Genomic DNA, 27,996 nt, shown 5'->3' with positions numbered 1-27,996 from the left:
TTCCAGTATGAATAAATATCTGAAAACGTATCATGTATGGCAAAAAAAGACCTAAAATAATAAAGGAAAATTTATATCAACATCATTTAAAATTTATCTTTTTAATATATTTCATGGTGATACTAGTATAAAAAAATCTTTTAATGTATGCTTTCACAGATTGAGAACTTTATACACATGTAGCACTTTATACACATGTAGCACTTATGTTTTATTGGCAGTTCATTGGCAAGTTTTAACAAACATTCAAGAACATTCACTAGAGCAAGACAGATTTAGATAAGGAGATCAACAGTAGGGCTAGCCATCTCCCTGGGTACTTTCTCTACTGTAAAGTGTACCCCTATGCTGTATCACAGTCACTGGAGTGAAACAGATTTGGATTTGGAGGTCCACAGGGGTGTGGCCATTTCCCTGGGTACCCTCTCTACTGTGATGTGCTCCTCTGTGCTGTCTGAGGCCTTGTAATGCTGTAGTAACTCCTGTATGGCCAGCTCCTCTATCTGTTCAGAAAAAAAAAGAAAATTCTATACATATCTACTGAATTCCAGTCTTAGGTTGTCTGACAATACAGATGATTTGAAGTTATTATGTCCCAAGTGAATCAAGTTTTGTACATTTTCTAGATACTCATTATCCATGAGTTTAAAATACATGCATAAAAAATTGATATTTAGAGCAAGATGCCATGTCTTTTTTCATATGTATGGAAATCAGAATTTTGTTTAAGGAATTATTTGTATGAAAAAAATTTAAACGGTAATTTACATGCACATAAATCCAAATTTTACGTATTTTGATTGCAAATATATTTTTTAACAATTTGTTGAAAATGCTAACAAAACAGTACCTTCTACCCCTCTGCTTTTAACAGTAAACAATTTCATACGAAATTGAATTAAAAAAATGTTAATGGTTTTCTAAAATTAAAGAATTAAATGCATATGCTAATAACAAAACTTTTCTTTACATCAATAATAGAGATACCGTAAACAAAAAAAAAGAATTACAACAATAGTCTTCTTTACCTGTATTAGCCCAAGTGGTTTACTGGTCACTCGAGCTAGACTCTCTCGTTTCTGTATCTCGTCTTGGACAATGTCGGAGAAGCTAACAGAGGCCCCTGTAGGGGACTGGACACTCGGGGCCCTGATCCAGGGGTTATCAACAGACTGGGGACTTGTAGCAGGGGACTCATCCAAAGATCTCTGACTGGGGGGCTTTTGTGGGCCCGAGGCCTGGGGAAGTCCCCATCTGCAATCATAAATCTAAGGTATTAATTCTTAACTGACAATTATAGAGATATGTAGAGAAAGCTGATTCCCGAGGACATATATGCATTTATTTTTATTTCTTTTTTTTTTTTAATTGAAAAATGGAGAATAACAATGAACCTGAGGACATGTTTCTGTGTTTTCTGGGGAGTAGTCATTGTAGGGTGTTGTTTTGTCTGGGGAGTAGTCATTGTAGCATGTTGTTTTGTCTGAGAGCTCTGGTTCCTGTCCTCTGTTATCAGATCTCTGAAGGAAGTCACTGTCTGACTCACACCTCCCCTAAAATCCATTATATATATATATATATATATATATATATATATATATATATATATATATATATATATATATATATATATTAGGGATGTCAACGAATATTCGAACATTCGAATATTCATTCGATGAGTTGATATTCGAATATGAATTTAAGATTCGAATATTCGGTGTTTTTCAGATTTCATAAAAAGGTGTACTGTGAATAATAAATTTTGATTAGAACAGTGCTGAAATAAGCCCTGTTTAATTTACTAGCGATCAATTTCGATCGCCTGATTTCTTTCACTACTTTCTTATCTTAAAGATGTACTAAATTAAAGAATTAAGTTAAAGAATTGTACAATAATGTTTTATGTATAATACAAAACGTGCTTTCATAGTTTTTATTAGTTAAATACGATCAGATCTAGAATCGAGGGCAACAAAATGAAAGTTTATTTTAAACGTTCTTCGAATGTTTAAAAGACGTGAAGAGTATACTTATCAAAACAAATTTAATTGATCATTCAAATGAATGTCCGATAGAATTAGTCTGTTATTAATATTGTAAAGGGCTCAATTTCAGAATAAATTATTATCTCGGGTTGTATATAATCCTGAATTTTATATTCATTATCAGGAAATTAATTAATTACCCAGGGAAATTGTCTTTGTGTTTGTATATATTTAAAAAAACATTGTATCAAACATTACAATCATATCACTTATTAGGCTGATAATTGTAATTAATTACACATATTGAAATCTGAACAGTATACGACTATCCTGCCTTTGGTAAAACGACTGGTTCCTTAGTTGGAGCTACTACAAAACACGTATCTTTTGTTAAAGTTATACTTTTCTACATTTAAATCAATTACTTATTTCAAACATTGACAAATATTAAATGGAGTTCCTTATTGAACACTTACAAAAGTCTTCATACGATTTTACTTCCAATATAAAAATACCTACGCTAAACCTTTCCTGAAAGTATAGGATGATGCATATTTAAAATAAACCAAATTTTATTTATTTTATCGAATATTCGAATATATTCGAATACTTTCATTGAATATTCGAATATGAATTATTGACAAAATTGACATCCCTATATATATATATATATATATATATATATATATATATATATATATATATATATATATATATATATATATATATATACACACACAAACATCTCCCCTAAAACAGATGTCAGTTCTTAATGTGTAACACATATACAAACACCCTCCCTATTTCAGAGTTTATCCCATAAAATGAACTCAAAAATGGAGTCTTAAAAATGTTTTCCAGGTGAATTTGCACAATTACTGTGGAATCATTAAATCTTGTGGTGGCTGAATTTTCGTGGAATTTGTGGGTACCTCTCATACACGAATTAGCATCCTACTTGAATTCATACATCTGGGTTAAAAGTCATATTTCCTTTTTTACATGTAAGAGAATACACGAAATTACATCCCCACAAACCTGTAAAATTTAAACAGTCTACAAAAATAGGCCCCCTTGAATTTTTATGATTACACAGTATACAAAAACACTGCCCCCACAATGGTGCAACTATCCCTCATTTTAAATTAAAAATTAAGCTCTGTCACATTTCCCCCCACACATTACAAACACACAAGAATAAGTAGTACCAGGCAGGTTTGGCTGAGGTTGTCTGTGGAGTCCCCTGGGTGGTGGGGAGGGTCTGGGGGTCCTGACCCCCCTCTCTGATTCTACTCTGAGATTTCCTCTCCTGGTTTTGCTGTCTCTTTACATCTTTCCAAGAGAACTTCTTGTTTTTAAGCTGAACTCTAAAATAAAATCAAAATCATCCTGTATTAGTGAACAGACCATTGCTGTATTATTACAGAACATTTCTAGATGTATCTTTGAATATTTAATTATGGAACTGAGTTGGTAACTGAACATAAATCTATACACAAACAAAAGCAAGGCATTCTTTTTGTCTAATGTAAATGTGATGCAAACAAACATTAAAGTTTTCTTATCAAAGTTGAATTACCATAAAAAAAAATACATTCTTTTGGTAAATGATAAGTGTAAAGATATTTTTGCTGTAAGTCTCAATAAGATACTGACTTTTGTTGCTGACTAGATTTTTCTTCTTCCATGATTTCTTTGAGACTAATGCCTGGTGGTGATGTAGCAAATGATTTTTCTGAGAAACTCCCAGGGGAGACAAGTGGACTTTTTGGTGCAACTGTCCAGGATCCATGATGTGACTCTTGTTGACTTCCTTTTGTTGTTGGAATGGTTATTGATTCTGAGGGTTTGCTTGTCAACTCCTAAATTGAAATTCTTAGTCTCTTACCCTGGATATTTCATTTATCCTAAAGCTATCACTATTCCTTATTTATCAGTCATAAAGGATGACTGCACTTAACGCTGGTTTTTGGGTCTTTTTCGGTTGCTTCTGTTACTTTTATATCTAAACCTGATCTCACTTTTGTATGTTTATAAAAGAATCCTGTCAATTTGGAACCAAATTTAAATCTTAAAATGATTTTAGACTGTGATACAATAAAATGATTCAATGTTTTTTGTCCTTACTGCTTTCCAAATATAGTGAATTTACACTTACCTGCCCTTGATTGATCATAAGATATGCATGAGAGGTGGAGCTAACATTGTATGAATGGGTCTAAAATTAGACTGATAAATAACAATGACTTGTTTGAAAAAAAGAATGTGATCACTCTTTCCAATCTCCCTCTCTATTCTGCATGGCACAAAAACACTACTGACAAAGGTTTCAAAACGAAATAAACAATAGGAGCACATCAATGTAATTAAAGCAGATTGTATATCAATGCCAGTTGACTTAACGTGTTTGAACACAATGTCCTAGTTAGCACAAAACATGCTACCTTACAAGTCACGTGACGGAATTTAGCATTCACAAAGTTATCTGAGGTACGAAATCACGTGGTGAATTATAATATTCAACATGTCACAACCATTGGTTACAACACAGAGAGCGAATGTAAGAAGAAGCAGTTTTTTCTCTTTTTAACCATGAGCGCATGTTTGTCTATTAATCTCCTTTTGACACATTATTATTTATGCAAATATACAACTACTGTTAAACGGAGAACAATAGACAAACATGCGCTGACTATGTATGAAGTCAGGAAAAAAGTGGGCGTTCTCATTATCGAACGGAGATTCAAGAAATTGTGATGACCCCTGCCTTTGAAAACAGATTCGAACTTCGTAAATACACACTTTTATAAAACGTAATTACATAAAGTTGTAAATTGGATGTTGACCATTCTTGCAAATTTCGCATATCCTTAAGTGCAGTCACCCTTTCTTCCAAAAGCAATTAGAAGATGGCAGAGATCTGTAGAATAATGATTCCCCTACTTAAATGTATTAAGTTCTGTAATGTATTTCACTGCTGCATTGGAAGTTTGAATTACCAAATCTATATTTATCTGTGAAAATGGTTTATTACTATTTGGATATGGATTTTAGCATTTTGAATTTGTTCCTGAACATCAGTCGTACAGTGCACTTCACAGCATTACAATTATATTCTTCAGGTAGAATAATTAGTGTTTAATTACCTGGGAATCACGAGGACTGACTGCCAGCTTTTGTTCCTCCTCTTCATCTGACGCCAGACTTTTCTCTGAGCTGATGGATATCTGTCTGTCTGTCCTTCTCTCTCTCCTGTCATCTGTTCGGCTATCTCTCCATCCTTCATCCTCCGACACACTTTTGACCCTGTTACGTCTCTTTTTGGGCTTTGATTTTTTCCCTGAGGAATCCCCCATCAGTCCCTCGGTGATCTGTGATGTGTCCTCTGTCAGCTCCTCCAGGAAGGATTTAGAGGGACCATCTGAAAATGGGGTGATGACACGTCTGCTCATAGAGGGAACCTGTCAAAACACATAATAGGGATAGTCTATGTACATGCAACTCTGTCACATACATACATGTATATAGTCCAAGCAGTGGTTTTTTCTAAAACATGCATTACTTACTTAAACATACTCATTAGTATGATGCTAATATATACATAATGTTTGGTGAACTTCCTTCAACTATTTCATATTAAAAAGATGTCCCAAATACAGAGCTAGTCATGAGACCTTTGAGTGTGGACAATATTCAATTACTATGTGACATTAAGGATCCATCAACCACACTGATACTAAACACTGCAAGTTTCTTATCTTTTTTAATGTCCTGTGCCTTGCTATGGTACATGTAATATCGTGTAAGCTGTACCTTGTTATGGTAATATCTTGTAAGTTGTACCTTGTTATGGTAATATCTTGTAAGTTGTACCTTGTTATGGTAATATCTAGTAAAACTGTACCTTGTTATGGTAATATTTTGTAAGCTGTACCTTGTTATGGTAATATCTTGTAAGTTGTACCTTGTTATGGTAATATCTTGTAAGTTGTACCTTGTTATGGTAATATCTAGTAAAACTGTACCTTGTTATGGTAATATCTTGTAAGTTGTACCTTGTTATGGTAACATCTTGTAAGTTGTACCTTGTTATGGTAATATCTAGTAAAACTGTACCTTGTTATGGTAATATTTTGTAAGCTGTACCTTGTTATGGTAATATCTTGTAAGTTGTACCTTGTTATGGTAATATCTTGTAAGTTGTACCTTGTTATGGTAATATCTAGTAAAACTGTACCTTGTTATGGTAATATCTTGTAAGTTGTACCTTGTTATGGTAACATCTTGTAAGTTGTACCTTGTTATGGTAATATCTAGTAAAACTGTACCTTGTTATGGTAATATTTTGTAAGCTGTACCTTGTTATGGTAATATCTTGTAAGTTGTACCTTGTTATGGTAATATCTTGTAAGTTGTACATTGCTATGGTAATATCTTGTAAGCTGTACCTTGTTATGGTAATATCTTGTAAGCTCAGCCATCACTTCATCACTTATCATATCTAAATATCTAAAAAAAAAAAAAGTGATTATTGTATTTTCTGACACATATTGTACAACATGAGGAGAAATTCACACAAGTAATCAATATTTCTTGTTAAACACATTATTTTTCATGGCAAACAAACTTCACAGGATTTAGATAACCTTCATATATAAAAAGATAAGTGTTACATGGAACCTGTACATGTCTACAGGTTGATGTCTATAGGTTGATGTCAATTACTGATTTGTAAAAAGAAGAAAAAGTAATGATAAATGTGATTATGATTCAAGGTCAAGCTCCTATCTACATGTAATCTGTTTTAGGTTTATTTCTACATTTTAAATTGCCACATCTGTGAATGTCCAAAATTCTACCAAACAAAAGCAAACAGTAATTAAAATCAAAATTCATTCCTCTCCCCTTGGAATCTTATTGAGTGAATTCACATTTACTTAAAATGCAGACATTATAATTATGGCACATGTAGCATGAGCAATCAAACCTTTTTTTTGAGGGACAATCTCAATATGACTGGTAGGTTGATCAAATAATCCACCCTTTTTGGGGGACAAACTCACCTTCCCTCCAGTATGGCCGGTAAGTTGATGAGAATGTACTGTTGACACACGGCCTTAAGCTGCTCAGCGTTGTACAGAGTGGAGAACTCCAACAGCTCACCTACATTCTTCATAGTCACTGGAAACATTAAAGTAAATATTGACTCAATACTTAGTGTGAAAGTCTATGTTACGTGTTAAGTCTGCTCTTATGTCTAATTGATTCAATACTTAAAGTCTACAGTATGTGGTTTGTTAATTTGTCCAATTGATTCAATACTTAGAGTCTACAGTAGTTGTAAGTTTAATTGATTAACAGCTTACCAAGTACACTCAGTGTGACCTCACAGATCTGGACAAGTCTGGTCACCAACAGCTGATCAGCCATTACAAGAACATTACAGATCAACTCTAAATTCTCACTGCCTGTAAAACATAAAAATAACAACCATAAAACTACATTAAAGATCAACTCTAAAGAATCTGGGGGGATAAGACGTGCCATGTGCCCATGCCCATTTTTCGGCTATGCAAGAACATTTATTGGAAAAAATCTCTCAATTGTTCGAGTTTACTTAAGCATTTTAACGTTTACCGTAGTTTTCAAAATGATATGTATATTCTAAACAAGCTAAACAGTTGACTTTCATTTACTGTCACAAATGTCTAACATGGGTAAGGACTTCTATTAATTAATTTGCATATTGAGTGTTTACACTTATTGTGGAGATATTATAAAAATGTTAACATCGTTTATAATGATAATGGTGATCTAGAAGCGCTTTTATTTAAAATAAATAAGAACGGGAATAAAAGTATTCAAATATCTATTATAATTTTTATCCGGCATTTTAAATAATTTACTGTAAATAAGTTCATTACTACATGTATATATTTTATTTCCAGTGAAAAATATGTTATTCCTATAGACATTTTTTATAAAGTAAAACAAAATTAAAACCAAAGAAAACAAAAAAAAACAAAAAAACAAAAAACAAAAAAAAAACAAAATCAAAAAATCAGAGCATGACTCGAACACTTTCCTCAATAAAAGTCCCTTTAAAGAGCTCCTCGCTAACCACTGTCCCACGGAGTCACACATACATACCCATTTAAATAGCATACAGTTCTCTATATTTAGCAAGCGTATTTGGACTTAGAATTTTTTAAGACCACGGTGAAAATTTAAGTAAGTTAACTTAATTTTTTATGTAGAGTGGGTCTTCGTACCAAATATTTGCAAGTGTAAAAAGCAACATCTTTCCATTGCCTTTCATTAATCGTTCTGAAAAAAATGGTACGATGACCCACTCTATTTAAAAAATGTAGTTATATCATCCAATTTATGTCAGTTTTTGTGAAAATTGAGCGTGATGCCATTTTTTTGTGTTAATCAGAATCATTTTCACTGTTACAGTATTCAGGTTTTGTCAAATTTGTATGCAAATGGTAATAAGCATTACATTAATTCAACAAAAAGTGAAATTTTTGTAAAATGAATTTATTGATTTTTTATCGATCGTTATGTAGGCATATGGCTCGGCTTATCCCCCCAGTTTCTTTTCACTGCCTGTAAAAGATAAAAATAAAATTTAAATACTTCTGTTACAGATGAACTCATCCACCCACTAACACACTTTACTATACTATAGTAATATGTTACTATATGCCCTACAACATACACAGTTGCGAGGGGATAATAATCTATTAATAGTTATTTTACCTGTCACACCTGGGGCTTCGTCAGTGTACAGGAAATCTATGAGGATTCTCAGACAATCACCTGGTACAGGTAACTTCAGGGCCTGAGTGGAGCTTGTCTACAAAATACCAGATAAAAATAAACATTCAGGTAACTTCAGGGCTTGTGTGGAGCTTGTCTACAAAATACCAGATAAAAATAAACATTCAGGTAACTTTCAGGCATAGAAAGAGCATGTCTACAATAATACCAGGTAAACATTCAAGTAACATACATGTACATGTAAATGTCTTACTCACCTATGCATAATCATATCATAGAAACAAAACCTTAGATCGATTTAATTGTAGTATTCTGGTATACATTACATACGTACTAGATTAGTAATGTTAAGAACTAAAATGACTTTGCATTAAATATAAAAGACAATTATTATGATAAAACAATTTTCTACACATTTGCAATGAATTAAAGGAGACTAATAGCTATAATGTTTTATAACCATACCACTAGACAGCTCTCTATTTAGATACTTATGTTGTACCCACCTCAACCCACCCACTACTCAGCATGCTATTGAAGTATTCCAGTCGAGCTACCAACACACACTTGTGGCAGTTTATCTCGAGTCTGTCGTCAGAAGCAATAGTTACATCACAGAGATCCAGGCTACAAGTGAAGAAGAATAAGACTTTGTTTATCGCATGAAAAACCAAACAAGAATTCACTTATAGTGAAACATGTTTACTTATAAATCTGCCTAGGAAATTTGATATTGCTTGATATATCAATAACAATACCCAGTTAACAATTCATTGTTTTCGAGTCAGGACGAAAGACTCGAGATTTCACTGTATCCATTTTCTCTATATATATCTGTACATGTTCTTTTTTTTAACTTTACATTACTAACTAGTATATCAGATAGGCATTAAATGTACAATACATGTACACATACTAAAGGTAATAATTTACAATACAATGTACTTGTACTTCATTTACTATTAAAGAGAAGGTTTGATATAAGTAGCACTCCAGAGGGAAGAGACTTACAGCTTAGAGCGGTCATATCTGAGGGGGGCCTTGGTCTGTTGTTTAGATTTTCCCTGTATCTGTCCATTCACCCACTGTATACCGTCCAATCTGTCAGGACAAAAATCTTATCAATAACAGGTAATGGGGAGAGTGTCACATTTCTTGTACAGCAATTAAAGGAGAAAAAACAAATACATAATGTTACAATAATCTGTACATAAAACGCTTATGAATCCAAACTGCTTGACTAAAGATACAAGACATTAATGGACAGGCTTATTGCAATTGGCTTGAATTCAAAGTGAAATAAAACAATTTATTAATGAATGAATCAGAATTTAAAAGACTCACCTTTTGGCTAATCCCTTGACTCCAAACTTCTTAGCATTGTCTTGAAGTAGTCTTACTGGATCTTTTTCAGACATTGCCGTTTTCATGTTTTTCTTTTCTTTTCCTTTCTTCTTCTGTGTCACTTCAAATGCTGATTTACCCTTGAAGGAGCTTAAATAATCTCCATCAAAGTCATTCTCATTGCAATCTTTTTCTGTAAGGACTGACTTGAAGTCAAACACAGTCCCGACCTGGAGCAGGTCACATGAGTCAGTGTATATGTAGTTAAGCATCTGCTGGAAAATCTCGGGGTTCTCATCTGGGATTTCCAGGGTGGTCTGATCCTCCTCTGTGGACCTTCGCTTGACCTCTGCTATCAGCTTGTAGAAAAGGTCACTACGACTGAGTAGAATAAACTTGTGAGCTGCCCAGCTCCTACCTTTCACCTACGGCGAAAAAAAAAATTAAACAATGATCACGTATATACTGTAATTACCAAATTTTTCTGACACTTATTTTCACAAGATAGGTATTTGGTATTTATTTGTGAGACAAAATTTTCACAATTTTTGGTCATTGTAAAAAAATCTATACTCAATCACATATAGATATATGTGAGAATGAAATTTTTGCAAATAAAAAAGAATTTACAGTATTCAGTAAAGAAAATTGAATTCAAATCAGAAATATAAATTCTTGAGAAGCACCCCTTTGAAAATTTCAATCTAAATTTTACTATTCATAAAGCTGCAAATGCGAGCAATCTTCCTTACAGGTTTTCTTTGTCAGTGAACTTTTTCCAGTCTCACCTTAAGAACGATGTCATGAATCATATCAAACTCATCAGCTTCCTCTAGAAGTTGTTTGAAATGTAACACCATTTCTGATTGGCTGGTACTAGGAACATCAGTTAAACTGCAGGAAAAAAATCATAGAACACTGTATTATCCAGGGATAGGTAGTAAATTCTGACTCCACTATCAGAATTGTATTTGAAATGTTCACCATACACATTTAGAGAGCATTAACTTTCTTTATTTTTTCCTTTGACTTAAATGTTGCACTTTGGTTGGTTAAAAAAGTGACATATTACTGCATTTAATTTGACTATAATTAACCTTATACTGTCACAAACATGTCTTAGTAATTAAAGATAATATAAATCTACAATTGCTAGCACTGACAAAATTCATACCATGAATTAGGGAGGGACTGCAACACACAGAAGTTATGTCCCTTTGGATCCATGAAGATACGTGTCCCTCGATGGATTTCAGGAAGTCGGTGAAGCATGACATCCTCAGCTTCATCCTTCAGAAGGAGGTCAATCAACCGTAACTCAAAGTCATTTGTCTCATGGTCTGAAAATAAGCAAAATTTATCAAAGATTTAAAAGTAAAGTTAATACTATTTTACTTTTCACAAGATTGACAAAAACTTTTAAACTGAGAATTTTTCTCAACAATAAAAATATCAAATTAAAATAAAACCCCTGTTCAACACTCTCATTTCCTGTGACTACAGTCTTATTAAAAATTAGATCTTTCACATTTACATCTTTGACTGCAACATATCAAAAGACAATCTAATCTTAGTTAAATTTCTGTGACTACTAACTATTGCTCCTCACCTTTGGCTGTCTGTGTGGTCTCCTTTCCTCCTTTCTTTACCACAAAGTTGCCTAAGAAAGCCTCCCCATTGTCTGTTACTATGGCAACATTACTGGTACTTAGTGCGACATCTGTCACGGTCAGCTGACGCCGGATGGCCCAGCGACACCTCTTTAGACTGGGACTTGCTGCATGCCAGACAAATACCTATAACAATAGTAAATGGTGAAATACATGTATAATCATTGAATCAGAATTGAAATACATGTAATAATTTACAAGATATCAAGGTTTAGATAATGGGCCTGCATTAAGGCTTGTACACATACTGCAATTAATACCATACAATTAATCTCCTGGTATAAATTGAGGCATGTGTACCTGGTAAAGATTAGTTGCATGTAACAGTTTTCATGCATATAAGAGCACTGCTCTATTTCATGCAATATTTTTGCAGTAACAAATCAGAATTAAAACAAGGGACACAGGCACCAAAAACTTTATTTTTTTACCCCTAAGTGAGTTTGGTGCCTGTGATATGCAGAATGTGCAGGTTATTTCTAAAACCTGTAAAATTGACAGCAAAAAGAAAGCCTATACTATTAAAATGATGTGTACTACTACCACCTAAACATTTTTGTTTAGTTGTAATATCATGAATATATACAATAAAAGTGCTCAAATGTTTCATAAAAAGTGTATGGTTCAACTTAGCTTGACTTGTCTGAATGTTAGGATGCATTCTTCAATACAACTTTGTTGTAAATTTACAATTTAGGAAGGAAAATACAAGAAATGTATGCAATGAGTTGTAGTCTGTGAACAGAGAACTGCATACAATAAAATTGCATGAGATTAACTACATGGGATTAATTGCAATGAACCAGCCTTAATTCAGTGGTCTTTAAAGTGAAAAGCAAATACTGAATCAAAATTCCTGTGAACTATATATAAGCAGTCACACATTTATTTGACATTTTTAGCTCATCTTTCCACTTGTATTGAGGAGTAAGATGAACTATCTATAAGCGGTCACACATTTATTTGACATTTTCAGATCACCTTTCCGCTTGAATTGAGGAGTAAGATGAACTATCTATAAGCAGTCACACATTTATTTGACATTTTAGCTCACCTTTCCACTTGTATTGAGGAGTAAGATGAACTATCTATAAGCAGTCACACATTTATTTGACATTTTTAGCTCACCTTTCCACTTCTATTGAGTAGCAAGATAAACTATCTATAAGCGGTCACACATTTACTTGACATTTTTGCTCACCTTTCCACTTGTATTGAGGAGTAGAATGCGTAGCTCTGTTCCCCCTCTTTCTCTCAGAACATCCAGGTCAGACATGTGGTCCAAATTTCCTCCAGACACCAAAATTTTCTGGATTTCTTGCCATCTGTAAAAAAAAATATTTAGTTTATACATACATTCAAAACTTATATTCAAACCATAGAAGTGAAGTTTTTCTCCGTGAAATATATACTACATGTATTTGCATATTACACACTCTTTTTATCCCACAATTAAATTTCTAAAAATTTAACACAGGTACTGTGTACTTAACACTGAAAGTTGTAAATGTTTTCAAATTGATAATTTTAAAAGCAGCATTGGTCTAGGCTAGTTTTAAAATCAATAAATTTTTGGATTATTGTATGACGAATTTTCTTTAGACAACCTACTTGGTAGCAATTTTCCTGCACTGGTACTCATGCAGGACGTAGATATCACCACGCGTCGTCATACACACAGTCGCCGCGTCAGAACATGACACCATGACGATGGAGATATCTGGGTGATTAAGGTTGGACACTTGTCTTAACTGTGTTTGCTTCTCTGCTCCCTTAGGCTGACCTAAAAATAGTAACAAAAGTTCATAGTACCTGATGAATATCAAGAATCATCCAACGTTTTAAAGATTTCAGGCAAACTTTTTTATGGTAAGCTACATATCAAGGTCAAGGTCATCTAATTGCTAATCTTACTGAATAATTTACCAGCAAATGAATACTCTTGCCAAAATTCAATCTTTCCTCTTATGATTCAAAGACATAAGTTTGAAAAAGATAGATTAACAGACCATGGTTAAGTAAACCAGGGAACACAAGATTTTTCACATTTCTAAATCAAAATTTTACTGAGGACTGTTAAAATTACGTCTTCTTCTTGTTCAAGTTCAGATAAAATATTGATTTTAAAATAATAACATGATGGATTATACCTAACTGTCCAGCATTCAGCCCACACGTGTACACAGCATCACTGGTGTAGAGGACAGTGTGAAATCTGCCGACACAAACACCCTTAATAGACTTCCCCTTAATGTTCTTACCAGTCACCTAAAAACACACAGGAAAAATTTTTCAGTCTTGGTTATTTCTTTCATCTCTTACATACATCTGTAAAACATAAGCAGATCTACATGTAACATTCAAGTTACATTTAACTCTGTAAACTACAACATTCTACTAGAAGAAATAAATGAACATACAACATGTAAGGTCAATCTGATTAAATTCAGATCCTTTGATCCGTGCACGTAGATCGCTACACAAGGATCTGAAGAAACCCTGCTCATCAGGGTCATCTCCTGGTGAACTTTCTAATTAAAATATTCATTAAAATTTTTACCAGTTAAAGAGCTCGTACTAAAGCGACATTCAGAAAATGAGTGTAGAAGTGAAAGTAGCTGTGGAGAAGATCTTATGTTTTAAAATGTTTCATACGAATCAAAGAGCTAAGAAAACAAGATAAAAGCAAATACTAAATATATTTCTGTACAGAAATGACTGTGGTCATTCTGTTGAGAAGCTATGGAAACTAGGTCACAATTTTTCGTTCGTATATCACCAAGAGTTAGACTTATACTTCTGTAAGTGAATTCTGAGATACAGTACATGTACTTCTAAATTCTTGCCAGCAAATGTTTGATTGGATAATTGAAAGGTCACAAGAGTGGATCAAAGGATCTGATTTTAATCAGATTGCATGTAAAGTAAAAAAAGATAATCCCTTGTTCATCATCATACTCATTAATTTTCTTTATTTTCCATATTTTTCATTGCTTTTACATGTAATGATACATCAGAATTTAAAAAAACACCTCTTAGAATGAGTAGACATTACCTGTCTATGGATGTGCAGTGTTCACTTAGTCTGATTTTACCTATTCAGGGATCAGCTGACTTTACCTGTTCAGGGATCAGCTGATTTTTTCCCTATTCAGGGATCAGCTGGTTTAACCTGTTCAGGGATCAGCTGATTTAACTTTTTCTTGGATCAGTTGATTTAGCCTGTTCTGGGATTAGCTGATTTTACATATTCAGGGATTAGCTGATTTTTCCAGTTTAAGGATCAACTGACTTTTCTTTAGTGATCAGTTACCTGTTTAGGGATGAGGGATTTAGGAATGGTAGATGACTGTCCTAGTTGATGGCTATCATTCAGTCCACAGGAATATACTGAACCACTGAAAACACCATAATTCAAAGATATGAATAAAAAATTAAAGAATTGATGCAACCTTCAAAATTACTATCACAGTTATAGGACCATTGTATGGTGCATAAATAGGAAAGTTAGCACTGAAGATAAGTTATGATAAAATTGTATTGTATACTTCAGAGCCAATTAAAGATACAAATTCAATCCATATGATGTAATAACACAAGCTTTACAATATATGACCTACTTACTCAGTCAAGAGGAACACTGTGTGATCTCTAGAAGCCACGACCTGAGTACAGATTTGACCTTTCAGTGTCTCCACCTGCCTAGGAACCTAAACACAAAGGGAAGATAACTCAGATATAAAGGTAATTGTTGATTTCCCTATATGGTTTTTAATTATTTAAACTGTGTAGTGTCCTGTAAGTTATAGTAAATTATTATCATACCTGTGTGGTTTATAATTACTATACTGTGTACATCTGTAATTACTTGTAAGATTATACTGTGTTAGTACCTGTATTAACCTGTATGCATTACTTACAGTATAGGTCTGTTCATTTCCATGACCTAATCTCCCTCCCTGACCATGTCCACAGGTATACACCTGTCCATCAGTGGTCAGAAACACTGAGTGGTATTTACACAACACAGCCTGTCATAAGCAATTAAAGTTACATAACGAGTCAAAAATCATGTGTTTCTTTTAAGATAATTGAATCATAAGAAAAAAAAAGATTTATGTGAAATATGAATAAAGCGAAGTTTTGACAACTCAACTGCACTGTAAAGAAAGAAAAAAACTGCAAAATGTACGTGCCGGAAAAAAAGGTTGTATCTATCGCATAGTTGTTATCGTCAGTGTCAACAATGTCAAGGTCACACATTCTTTTATTCTTAGTGTGAAACTTGTAAACAACATTGAACTGGAGCAAACAAAAGTGAGGAATAGGTTCTGATCATCTTTATTGAAGATTGTATGAAAACCCTCGGTCATCCGACATTTATATCATCTATGGAATTGACACCATAGTAAATTCTTCAATTTTTCTGTGCATGCATAGAATAAAGAGGAAGAAGTGAAGCAATATTTTTGTGTGGGGGCAAACAAAAATTATTTTTAATTTTATATTCTCTATAAAAGTAGATTTTTTAGGTTCTGAAAAGTGTAATTTTCTGAAACCTAGTATCTTCAAGAATTTAACAAAATTTGCATGTGTCACGCAAAAATGCTATTTTTGTCGATGTTCCCCCTTTTCTGGCACAGTGTCTCTTTAAAATAATAGTAAATATGATATTATTTATTTTAGGTATTTATTTTTTTATTTTGATGAGGCTTTAAAACATATTTTGAAAAAAGATCATCAAAGCCTAAGCTCTGCTTCCTCTTATTTATTTAATCATTTTATTTAAAAACTGCAGAAATTTTCAATGCAGAAACTACTCATTAGCTGTATACCTTCTTCCTTCTGAAATGGCACCTTGCCAAGAATCCATTTTCCCACAAACTCTTTCCTCATCTCTGTGAGACACCATTCTTACCTCTTTCACTGAGACACCATTCCTTCTGAACTCTTCAATGACCTCTGGGTGACCTCTCCTCTGCTCCTTTCCATGACCCAGGGTCAAATTGGTGTTATCTCCCCAAGTATAGACATCAGAGAGATCTGTGTTAGAAAGAATTAATCCATCTATCATTCACAATGTTATACTTCTATAATAGAAAACTGTCAAGTACGTCAAGTTAAGAAGAAATTCAACTGTGAAGGAAACTTTTTCCTAAACTCAATTAAAAGAGTTCAAAACGTTATTTTTAGAAACCAATTACTGCCTATAATCTTCCCTGTCACAGAATGGACTTTTTGGGGTTTTACCTGTCAGGGTTTTAAACAAATTAAAATTTATGGTTTCAAAAATTATATGCAATAAATATATGATGTGATCGATACCTCCTTTGTCGTATGAGATATGAGGTGGGCGGTCCTTCATAGCGATATCTAGTGGACTCAGTCCTAGGTGATCACGAGTGTACAAATCACTGTTATACTGAAATCAAAGAAAAAAGGGAATGTTGATAGAAATGGTTTCATACATAGTGTATAAAACAGGCTTTTACTGGTGGCCCTTGTTTGTTTTAAGAATGCTGCAATAGTTAGATTTAATCCCCATTAAATAAACAAACAATTTTTAGAGATATTATTCTATTCTTTAAAATGCTGCACTTTTCATTTTTTAAACATTTCAAATGCATTTTGATCTTATCAGATATAATGAGTTTTCTTTATGATGAATCAAAATTGTTCATCCTTTGTTTTACTGTGTTTTACTGTACAAGAATCTATCTTAGAAAGTTTATCACATCAAATTCAACTTTCACAACCTGTAGGTATGATAAATACCTGAATAAGAAGTCTAGCTACGGCCAACTGTCCATAAAACATGGCTCTGTGGAGGGCGGTCCATCCCGACTCCACATCCTTCAGAGTCAGATCTCCACCTTTCTCCTCCAATAGCCACTCCACAATCTCAACTTTTCCACACGAGGCAGCCATGTGGAGAGCAGATCTTCCAAACATGTCGTTATGGTGACCCGAGGCGTAACACAAACGAGCAAAAGCCTGGACCTCCTGAAGGTTTCCCTTGGTGATAGCTGCCACCAATTCATAGGCGTGGTTCTTAGAGCGGCACTTGGGGCCACATTCCGGTTCAAAGGTTATAGGCATTGTTTAAATAGTTGACTTAGAAATAAGATTAAACTTTAAAAATGTCGAGGAAATGTTTCTTTCACAAGAAAAATGAAAACAAGCAAATGAATAAAATAAATAATAGTAATAATGTATGATAAACAGGACAGGTGTGCACAGTTCCCTTCACTGAGGTGGCTGGTTGTAGTTACATAGTAACGCTGGATGCCAGCTACAAGTTTTTAAATAATGGATGCCCACACAGGGCAGCCATTGTTGTTTTCATCCTCAGAAAGCCATACTCGCATCAGAGGAACCTAAAATGAAAATTGAATCTGTTCAATGATAATAAACAGATAATCAATAGGTAAAACAATATTTTTCATTACAAATATCTTCAAAACTTTTATTAAAAAAACATAAAATAATACAGAGATAAATGTAAATCCAGGGGTCTTACAAAAATATATACCAACACAAAGTCATCCTAAAAAAATCAGGAGTCCCAGGTTCACTCACGCCGTGGAACCCCTGACAAACTTATTCAATTTCTTACAGGCTGACTGCATTGACGTCTTTTATGAAAATTACAAATTCAGATTTTTTAATTTCTTAACCAGTCACTTAAAGCCATTTGGAGACAAACAACAAGTAACATGTGCATAAAAGTGTCCATCTTCACAAGCCAAGGGTTTCCGATCCAGAATTTACTCTAAAACCCTCTGAAATCCTTGGCTATCAAAGATGAAGGCTGTGTCAACAACTTATTTTCTGTATACTTTATATAAACTTGTGCAACCCCAAATATGATTGGTGCTTCTCCATAAGAGAAACTGTGCATAAAATAAAACAAATTAAGGTTTTTGAGGTCCCAAGATCAAAAGTAGACACAGGATTCCTGGTCTTCTGGGGGATGGGGGGAAGTGTCTGTTGTTGCCTTCAGTGTTTTGTTGTCCACTGATCTAAGGGTCATTTATCTTTTTTTTAAATTGGTTGTGCTGTCTGCACTTTCAAAATTTTCCAACTCTATCAGTGCACTATTCTGGCTCCAAATTAAAACTGAACACAATTTGTAAAAGGAATTTGTCTGCCAATATTCCTTCATTTGAGTTGTAATATCTGAGAGCCTGTATGTAAGCCGTTCACATTCACTGTTCAGTGTAATGATACCTGTGTAAGACATATGCTACATAGCAATGGGTAGTGAAAAAAATAAACCGTGTACTTCTTCCATGGCAGGAAAGAAAAATACCAAAGAAACTTACAACAGTTGCATAGTTCAGTGTAGTACACAAACAAAAACAAACAATAAGATGTACACAAAGGCAATGTAAGATAACCAGCACGAGCACGTGTCACCATTCTATGGCGATACCCATGACAATAAAGCAGTCAAGTGTAACAAATGCAAAGGGTATACCCCAGTTAGGGTTGGATACCGTTAAGGATGAAATGGTACGATACCATACCAGTATTTTTGAAACCATACAGTATTTTTAACGATACGTTACTATACCTTGATAAATGAGAATAGGGGTTCATTTCATAACAAATATACCTTCACAAATCATCAACCTTTCAATGTTATAACCTAAAATGAGCTTAACATAAACTATGTTTATATTTCAACCTTTTAATAAATGACCAACAAAACGAATAAATTGAATATCAAACAAGTTAACTTGAATAGATACATAATCACAAGTATACACAACTTCCGTGGTTGCTAGGACCCATTTTGTTTGGTCGCACTAAACAACGAAACATTAGATGGATAGAAATGCATATCACATTTTTGCGACATTTTGCCTATTTAATTTACATTTATTATCAATTTTTATGAATTAAGTTAAAACACAATTCATTTTAATGTATTTAAATATTTTTAATAAAGAGATATACGTACTGATTTACCTCGAATATCGGCAGTTGAAAGCAAGTGTCGTATAGTCATACATAGCATCCATTTCATTAATTAGCCTACCCTTTCAATGTGTGGAGATTCTATTTTAGTGAGTTTTAAATCATTTTGAATGTATTAAAATGTTTCTAAGATTAAGAAATAGTACCTTTATTAGTATTGGTATTAAATGAAATGGTATTTTACCGGTATTTTTGAAGTAATTATTCGGTACGGTATTGGTACCGAGTACCGGTATCCAACCCTAACCCCAGTGCCGATATCATAGATAGTACAATGCATATGCCTAATTATGAGTCGTGTTCAGCTTTAAGATTTTCTATCAGGGTGCATCAGATTGTCACAATCAAGTATGCTAATTATTTCTTTCTCTTTCAACCTTTGTGATGATCCCCCAAAGGGACATAATTCAATTTACATCTTGCAAAGTGTGGATTGAACATTTGACACTTTTGGGAATGTTTGTCCAAATTTTGTTTCCCGCAGATATAGAGCAACAGTTCTACAGCTGTGACAAACTTTAGGCCATATTTAGTAAAAAAAAAAATTGTTTTTCTTTTTTAAAAAAATCCTTAATGGATTTTCTCAAAATTTTATTAAAAATCGTCTGCACCATATAGGAAAATTGATTCCTTACTCCGTTAAGCTACGGAACTCACCAAGTTAGCTGAAAGATATTTTACTAGAAATAAAATTCCTGGTGTTTGAGACCTCGGAAAATGACTTCATGATGATAAAACAGCTATCATACGTGTATCATACGTGTTCAATTGATGGAGTTTTCGCCCAATTTCATAACAGGAAGTAATCTTGGAAAAGTAATTTTAAAGCAATTTTGTTAAACTGCATACATTCCGGATTCTATCAATTCGGATGGCAATTGACAATTCTTTGAACTGAATATCAAAGTAGATTACTGCAGCGGTATTGTAGGTTAACGTCTAGATAAATAAGCAAAGCAGGTATATTACCAAAGTATTTCAAAATCGGTCTAATTTTTTTCGGAAATAGTAAATCTGTTCATAAATATTTTAAGCTTCATCGTGTAAAATTTCCAAATAAGGAAATGAAAACACTCGAATATAGCCGCTTCCGGGTTAAACACATGTTATGAGTAACACAATCTGATAGACTGAGATAATTTAAGATATTAAATCAGTCTGAAAGGAGGTTAAAGATATTGTTACCAAAAAAATTCACACGAACTTTGAGGACAATCGTAAAAATGCAGGTAAAAATTCTTCAAACTTATTTTGAAAGGAATTGAAAAATTTGATGGATTCAACAAAAAGTCTTGTTTATATTCTTATTCTCTTGCTGTATTTTTTTACTTGATGGTGTAAGTAATTATTTGATATATTTCAGCCATTTCTCAAATAATTATTTGTGAATATTGTTGACCCTGGGATGGGGGTGGGGAGAATCCTTAAGTTTTGTACATGTATGCTCAGGACTCCCAGACTTGTACTTAGGCGAGCACTTGTTAAAATTTAAGGCAGAATCTCGGTAATATTGGTAAATTACTGCCCCCTATTGTATTATGCCAATCAGAATACCACTGGTGTCTGACAAAGTCTGGGTGGAATCCATAATTTGCATTGTCATATGTTATTGAAATGTTTTGAGAAAGTGTGAGATAATTACCTGATTACTAGTAGGGCCAACCCAAATTCATATTTAATCATGTTGGTTCAGTCTTTGTAGGCAAGGTTCAAAACTTTTCATTTAAAAATGAGGAGCAGAGAGTTGGAGAATACTTACTTCTCTGCGTCTTCTGGTTTATCTCAAGGCAAGGTTCTGTTGTTTGAAAGGTTACATCCTGGCTTTTGGTTGTTTTCTGTCATATCCCATATCTTATGTGTTAAGAGGGGAAAAAAAAACTTGATTGTTAAGTTTAATGATACATTCATCCCAAATATCAAAAATTGTAGTAAATACCAGTATTCTAATATTTATTGTGTGTAATGTGTCATAATATCTAATTATTTTGTATATTTTCACTGATTTTAAAAGAGAAAAAAAAACAGTCATACCAATTTAAAATAATCAGGGATTCTTGTGAGTAATAATGCTGAGTCTTCCTTTGATAGGACCCTAATGCGGACACCGAGTGGAATGATGTTCTACGAGCAAAGGGAATCATTCCGCCCAAAGAAAAAGAAGTCTCAGAGGAGGATATTGTTAATATCATGGAAGCCACTATCCAAAGCAAAACCACAGGTTTATTTTCTTCAAACATACTATCTCAGTATCTGAAATGTTTTTTATAAGCAATTATGTTTATATACAAGTTTTAAAATGACAGGCAAAATAAAACCTTTTTACAATGTAAGACTCAGCAGGTTAAAGCCGAGATCCTGAGAGTCTGAACATTGAGCAGTTCTTTATAGGGCTGTCATAATTCCAATGCTTTGAAAAATATATGTTTTTTTCACATAGGAATTGTTTACCCATGTACTAAAATTATTAAAATGATGAAATTTCTATGTAGATAAATCATTAGATGATATGACGTTAGATGAGTTAAATGAAAGAGAAGATGAAATTGATGAGGAGGAAGAGAGGATATTTGAGGCCTACAGGTCAGTATTTTATACCTGTAAATGTTTACAGGTCAGTATTCAGGGTTTGGGTTTAACACTAACATTTTCAGTTAGTCCCTTTTATTAAAAAGAAGGATTCAGTCTGGGATTGAATACTTTAATTTGTATTCAGTATAACTTTCAATTCTAATTATTCTATGCTTGGCAATTTTAGTGATGATTATCACCTGATAATGTATTGTTCTGTCTGTCTGAATGAAATTATTCCACTAGAAACACTATAGAGAGTTGAACTTTCTTTCACTTGTTCCAATAGAGAAAGCAATAAAGATAGATTTTAAATACTTTAAGATTTTGTTGAGAAACTAAGTAGTTTGTAAGAAATTGTATCATTTATAATCTCAGACTGCTTTGAATATATGTGCGACGTAGATAGCAGTGTTTTATGTCTACTGTGATTGTTCAGATTTTGTTAATATTGTTTATGTTTTGTATGCTGTTGTTTATTGTCGCTAGGAGACAAAGAATGGCGGAGATGCGACAGGCTCAAATGAAGGCTCGGTACGGAGAGGTCAAGGAAATATCCAAGGTCGATTATGTAACGGAGGTCAACAAAGCCGGGGAAGGTGTCTGGGTTGTGCTACATGTCTACAAACAATCGTAAGTACCTCCATGTAGAACAAGTTCTGCACATCAACAAACAATTATATTTGTTTGTGTATTACAGCTCAGTTGATAAAGAAATTTTGCTGTGAAGGACTTTGGACATCCCCAGTCTCCCTATATATAGAATAAAGGGCAGTTCAACTGTTTGCCTTTTCTTTATAGATAATCTGTAGGTTATATTCGGGGGATGGGGGAGGGAGGGGGTCCTGTCTTCAGACAAGCATTGGGAAGATAAATATAAATCTTGCTACAAAGCTTTTTTTACCATATCCCAGTTGTTCTTCTCAAAAGTGAGGAAAAAAATGCAGTTCTGAATTTACCTAAAGGTATATTGATCCCCCATTCTAATATTCTCCTTGCCAAATGAGCTCTGTGTTTAAAATTTGCCCAATAATGATTGGAGGAGAGTGGTAGAATGGGTAGCAAGAAGTTAAGCATCACAGATATCCTAAGCCCTACATCTGTATATACCGAAAGATATTCTGCCAATGAACATGTACAAAAGATAGCAAACTAATAATTATTTATTCCATAAAAGTGGAAATTGAGAGCAGTCCAGATTATTTAGGAAAAAGTAATTGTAATTTATTTAATCAATTACTATCCAAATAAGAATTAATTTAATTTTATTCGTAATCATAAAATTTCAAATAATTAATCAATTACTATTCAAAATAATTGACCCTCTGAGAGGAATAAATATTTTATATACAGTGTATATGGCATGCATTAATCATTATTTACATTTTTTTTTCTGCTTTCAGAACTCCATTATGTAAATTATTAAATCAACACATATCAACATTAGCAAAGAAATTTCCTGATGTAAAGTTCCTACGGAGCGAGTCTAGTGTATGCATTCCTAACTACCCAGATAAGAACCTGCCTACGATATTTATATACTTTGAGGGGGACCTCAAAAAGCAGTATGTCGGACCACTAGTGTTTGGTGGCATGAACTTTAAACAGGATGGTATGAATAACTGATATGTAATAATTGTGAATTAATATATTCAAAATGGCTCAGCAACAGTTATGATTTACATGTACCTTGCTATTCTTATAAATTGCACTTGACTATATGTTTAGTGTTAAGAAAGTGTTACTATTTTTAGCTCATGAGCCATTTCTGAGCAGTGAGTGTCTGGCATTCATCTGAGGTGTATTACCTGTAATCTGTTTACAAAAATATATACAGCTTCCATATCTAATGTGGTACTCATCAAATTTTGCCCCCTGCTATAAAGGGGAGCCAAATAGGAAAAATTTTTCAAATAAATATCCTCACAAGAACAGCACGGGACATTTAGTGATTTCAATATACAGCATCTCTATGTAGAATCAGTTTTGTTTAAACATAGTTCCAGGCTAGAATGGACATAGTAACAACCATTTAAGCTACTCCAAAACAACAGGACCTAAATATTTTGCATCTTTACATAGTGTAAATGCAGATTTGTCAAGTCATTTCATGGTCAGGACTGCATTTTTCACAAGTAGTAAGGAAAGAATTTGAAAATTATCCCCTCAAGAAAACAGGGACACATTAATCATATTGATAAGCAATTATTCCCATGTAATATAGATTCAAGTTTGTTTAAAGCACAGTTTCAGGGCTACCAATACTGTGGGGCCACAATTAATGAACAAAGTTTTACACAGAAAGATCATTATGACATTTGCTAAAATGAGGATGCCACAGTTTGTAAAAGTGACACTTACTAGGTACAATATTCTGTTATTTATATAAGTAAAACCAATTGGTTTGTGATTTTAGGAGGGGTTTTATTTATCTACATGATTGTACATAGCTGCTTCTTAGAAAGAGAATTGTGACTCTGGTGAGCATTGTTGCCCTCCAGGCAGTGTATCCAGATAACTCATTTTCTATGTTGAAAATACTGACTGTATTCATATCCAGGATATTCCAAACCCTTGTATATCTTGATTTTTCCTTGGTCCCATAGAGTTCCATATAACAAGGTCTGACTGTATTAAAAATGAAATAACATCATCGAGAAAAAGATTATGATATCTGTGTCAATTTAAGTGTCTTTTATGTTCATGTTTTGTTGTAGAACTGGAGTGGATGTTATCAGAGGTGGGGGTCCTGAAGACAGAATTGGAGGGTCCACCTAAACGTGAAATCCGTGACGTCATGGACTCGGCTGTACGGCAAAGTAGACTGGACGATGACGACAGTGATGAAAACGACTGGTGATGGAAATGTGTGCTACGTGTCAGCATAAAATAAAATAAAAAACTGACCTTAATCTCTAAGTGCCCTTTAACATGAAATGAAAAAAATGCCAAATTTTTAAACATTTAAAAATATACATTTGATATAAACAGAAAAATGTTCAAATTATTTGGCATAAACAGAACTGTAAAAGATATTGATAAAATAATTTTTTTTTTACTATTAAGATCGGGGTATGTTTTTGTCATTCTAATCAAATCTTTAAAAAAAATCAGGACTGATTGGGATAAAATTTATGAGAGTTGAACTGAAGAGAGTTTGTGATAAAGCACCAAAGTACATGTATTTTACATTTGATTTTCTTATATTTTGAATTGTAATATATTGAATGTATTTAAATGAAACAAAAACAGTGTAAACAATTCATAATATTAAAAGTGTTTTGATTTGTAATGCTAAGATTTTTTAGATTGTTATAGTATTCTGCAGATCATTTGAGCTTTTACATTTCAGACATTTTCTGAATGAATAGTAACATCACCAGACAGTCATAAATGTGCAAAATAAGTTAAGTGTATGTTTAAGACACAAGAAATAAGTTAAGTGTATGTGTAAGACACTAAGAAATAAGTGTATGTATGTGTAAGACACTGGGAAATGAGTGTATGTTTAAGACACTAAGAAGTAAGTTAAGTGCATGTGTAAGACACTAAGAAATAAGTGTATGTTTAAGACACTAAGAAATAAGTTAAGTGCATGTGTAAGACACTAGGAAATGAGTGTATGTTTAAGACACTAAGAAATAAGTTAAGTGTATGTATGTGTAAGACACTAGGAAACATCTGATATCCATATTGATGATTCTGAAAAGACTTGGAGGAAATGCATATTTTGATTTTTAAAAAATGCACATCTGTTTTGGCATTACAAAACAATTTTTTTCCCTTGTGAATAGATATGTCCTTTTTCCAGATGAACTAGATTTGGGGAAAGGCTGACATATTATTTGATATTTAATAAATATCTGTAATTTCATGTTTTAATTTGTGAAAGAAAATTAAATTAATTTTAATAATTTTCTATTTTTGCTAATGCTCAGTTTGTATTCATACTTGTACTTGTTAAACATATATATGTTTGTTGCAGCTTTTTGTCATGAATAACATTTTTCATCAACTGGTTTCTAACTCATTCAGAAATTATATAAGTCCTGATGCTTAATGTATTCCAATAAAATGTGTTAATAACCAGACGTGACTTTACAATTTATTCCCTCTTGTCTTCTCTAGCCAAGCTTGATCAGGAATTGATTGTTGGTTTGTGTCTAAAAATGTCTGGAGAATAGTTGCACGTTGGGGTGGTGGGTTATCACGATTCAAAACAAGAATATATATCGAATTATTTCAAAAAGAACTATTAAAATAAAATGATTAGTTCACAAATCTATTTACAATAATATATACACAATAAATAGAAAATAATAGCAGATATACCTGATTGTGGATCAAGGCTCGAACAATAGATCACCCAATCAAAATAACGGGCCTTTATGTAAAGGTTATAGGCCGAAAACTGACAATTGTGTGAGAAGAAAGAACTGTTGGAGGGCCGTTAGGATGTCATTCTCAATGTCCAGAATGGGCAGTTTTCAGTCTATAACCTACTTAAAAAATTTACTCTATTGTGTTCATAATGTACTCTCTTAGAATTGTTTCTCATCCATTGTATTAATTAAGGTATGTCACTCGTGAAATTTGTTATATCAAGGATTTTTTGAGAAGTATATTTTGGATATGTACTCATATAGTATGACTCAAAATCGCAGAGAAAACAGGGGGTCAGTGTGCATCTGACTGAGCTACGGTGCAATTAAGTTGACCTTTTTACACTTAAATTTTAACTCTTTGGTTAATCACTTTAACCCTTATCATGTTTTATCATATGTAACCATGGCAATAAATATAATCTTATTTTACGTAGAATAGTTTGAATAATATTTATCATTGAACAAATCTTGCAAATTAATGCGTGTAAATTATTGTGTGACCTTTTTGCACTAAAAAAGTAACATATTTGGGGTATCAAAAATCTAAATAGGCAATAAATATTTTCTTGTATCAAACTTTTTACGACTTAAGTGCTGATCAGTCACAAGTATCGAGTAGTTTTAAATAATGAAAGAAAAAGTTGGGGTCAGTGATGTAAATTTTGAAATATTGGTCAAAATATGCGATTTTCAGGCCAAAAACGGTGTAAATTTTATCTTGACTTCTTTAATATATCTTCATTTCTCGGCAAAGTTTGTTGAGGGAAGGTGTAAAATTTGTTATAAAAATATAAATTAAGACCTATATTTAATATTCCTAGCATATCATAACGGAAAATATTCTCTAAGTAAAAGTATGTGAGGCTAAAGTTCCAAGATATTAAATTTAATAAATGTGCAGGTTTGCAGAATTTTCTGCTAAATATCCTTTCACCACAAGAAATAGTCCCTCATAAATCTTGGTTCTCTATGAATTTTTGAGCATTTTTTTCATTGAATGTTGAACAATTTACATTATTTCATTTAAATATGTTAGGAAAATTGAATTTTGATAAATAGTTTTGAAGTAAGAGGTTCTGCCTGAAATTTTCTAAAAAGCTGACGAGTGACATACCTTAAGTAAGCATTGTCTACTTATTGGACTGTCTCAGGTAAAGGTTGCTGACAATCAAAAGAAACTTACATTCAGTGTAATTGTTAACTTAGTGGACAGTTACAGGTAAGTGCTAATTTTAAATAACTGACTAATTAAAAGAATATTTAATCTCAAGGTGT

At 33.1% G+C, this 27,996-nt stretch overlaps 2 protein-coding genes across 4 annotated transcripts; one reads left to right on the top strand and one right to left on the bottom strand.

Annotated features, from left to right (window-relative positions):
* Positions 1-16: 16 nt before the first annotated feature.
* Positions 17-20,563, bottom strand: LOC133180742 (inhibitor of Bruton tyrosine kinase-like). Of its 3 annotated transcripts, XM_061315213.1 has the most exons (27): positions 20,426-20,563; positions 17,561-18,162; positions 17,111-17,207; positions 16,704-16,828; positions 15,706-15,816; positions 15,410-15,495; positions 15,099-15,183; positions 13,936-14,053; positions 13,397-13,568; positions 12,987-13,110; positions 11,725-11,911; positions 11,290-11,455; positions 10,904-11,009; positions 10,116-10,540; positions 9,783-9,872; positions 9,278-9,398; positions 8,751-8,847; positions 7,352-7,453; positions 7,049-7,166; positions 6,434-6,494; positions 5,132-5,446; positions 3,642-3,847; positions 3,194-3,352; positions 1,471-1,553; positions 1,395-1,437; positions 1,029-1,254; positions 17-503 (listed from the first exon to the last, which is right to left on the bottom strand). In XM_061315213.1, the coding sequence occupies exons 2-27, from the start codon at positions 17,882-17,884 to the stop codon at positions 360-362; spliced, it is 3,891 nt and encodes a 1,296-aa protein (XP_061171197.1). In that variant the 5' UTR covers positions 17,885-18,162; positions 20,426-20,563; the 3' UTR covers positions 17-359. The 3 variants fall into 3 exon arrangements, with proteins under 3 accessions (XP_061171197.1, XP_061171195.1, XP_061171196.1); XM_061315211.1 differs by having other exon boundaries at positions 1,395-1,553; XM_061315212.1 differs by having other exon boundaries at positions 1,395-1,553; positions 5,153-5,446.
* Positions 20,564-20,831: 268 nt separating this feature from the next.
* Positions 20,832-26,425, top strand: LOC133180751 (phosducin-like protein 3). The gene is made up of 6 exons (XM_061315224.1): positions 20,832-20,997; positions 21,857-21,986; positions 22,258-22,348; positions 22,826-22,969; positions 23,740-23,948; positions 25,054-26,425. The coding sequence occupies exons 1-6, from the start codon at positions 20,992-20,994 to the stop codon at positions 25,194-25,196; spliced, it is 723 nt and encodes a 240-aa protein (XP_061171208.1). The 5' UTR covers positions 20,832-20,991; the 3' UTR covers positions 25,197-26,425.
* The last annotated feature ends 1,571 nt before the right edge of the window (positions 26,426-27,996 follow it).

Source organism: Saccostrea echinata, unplaced genomic scaffold, assembly GCF_033153115.1.
Source record: "Saccostrea echinata isolate AGI-Se365-2 ecotype Australia unplaced genomic scaffold, CSIRO_AGI_Sech_v1 ptg000007l, whole genome shotgun sequence".
Taxonomy (NCBI): domain Eukaryota; kingdom Metazoa; phylum Mollusca; class Bivalvia; order Ostreida; family Ostreidae; genus Saccostrea; species Saccostrea echinata.
This window is presented reverse-complemented; position numbering and strand designations above follow the sequence as displayed.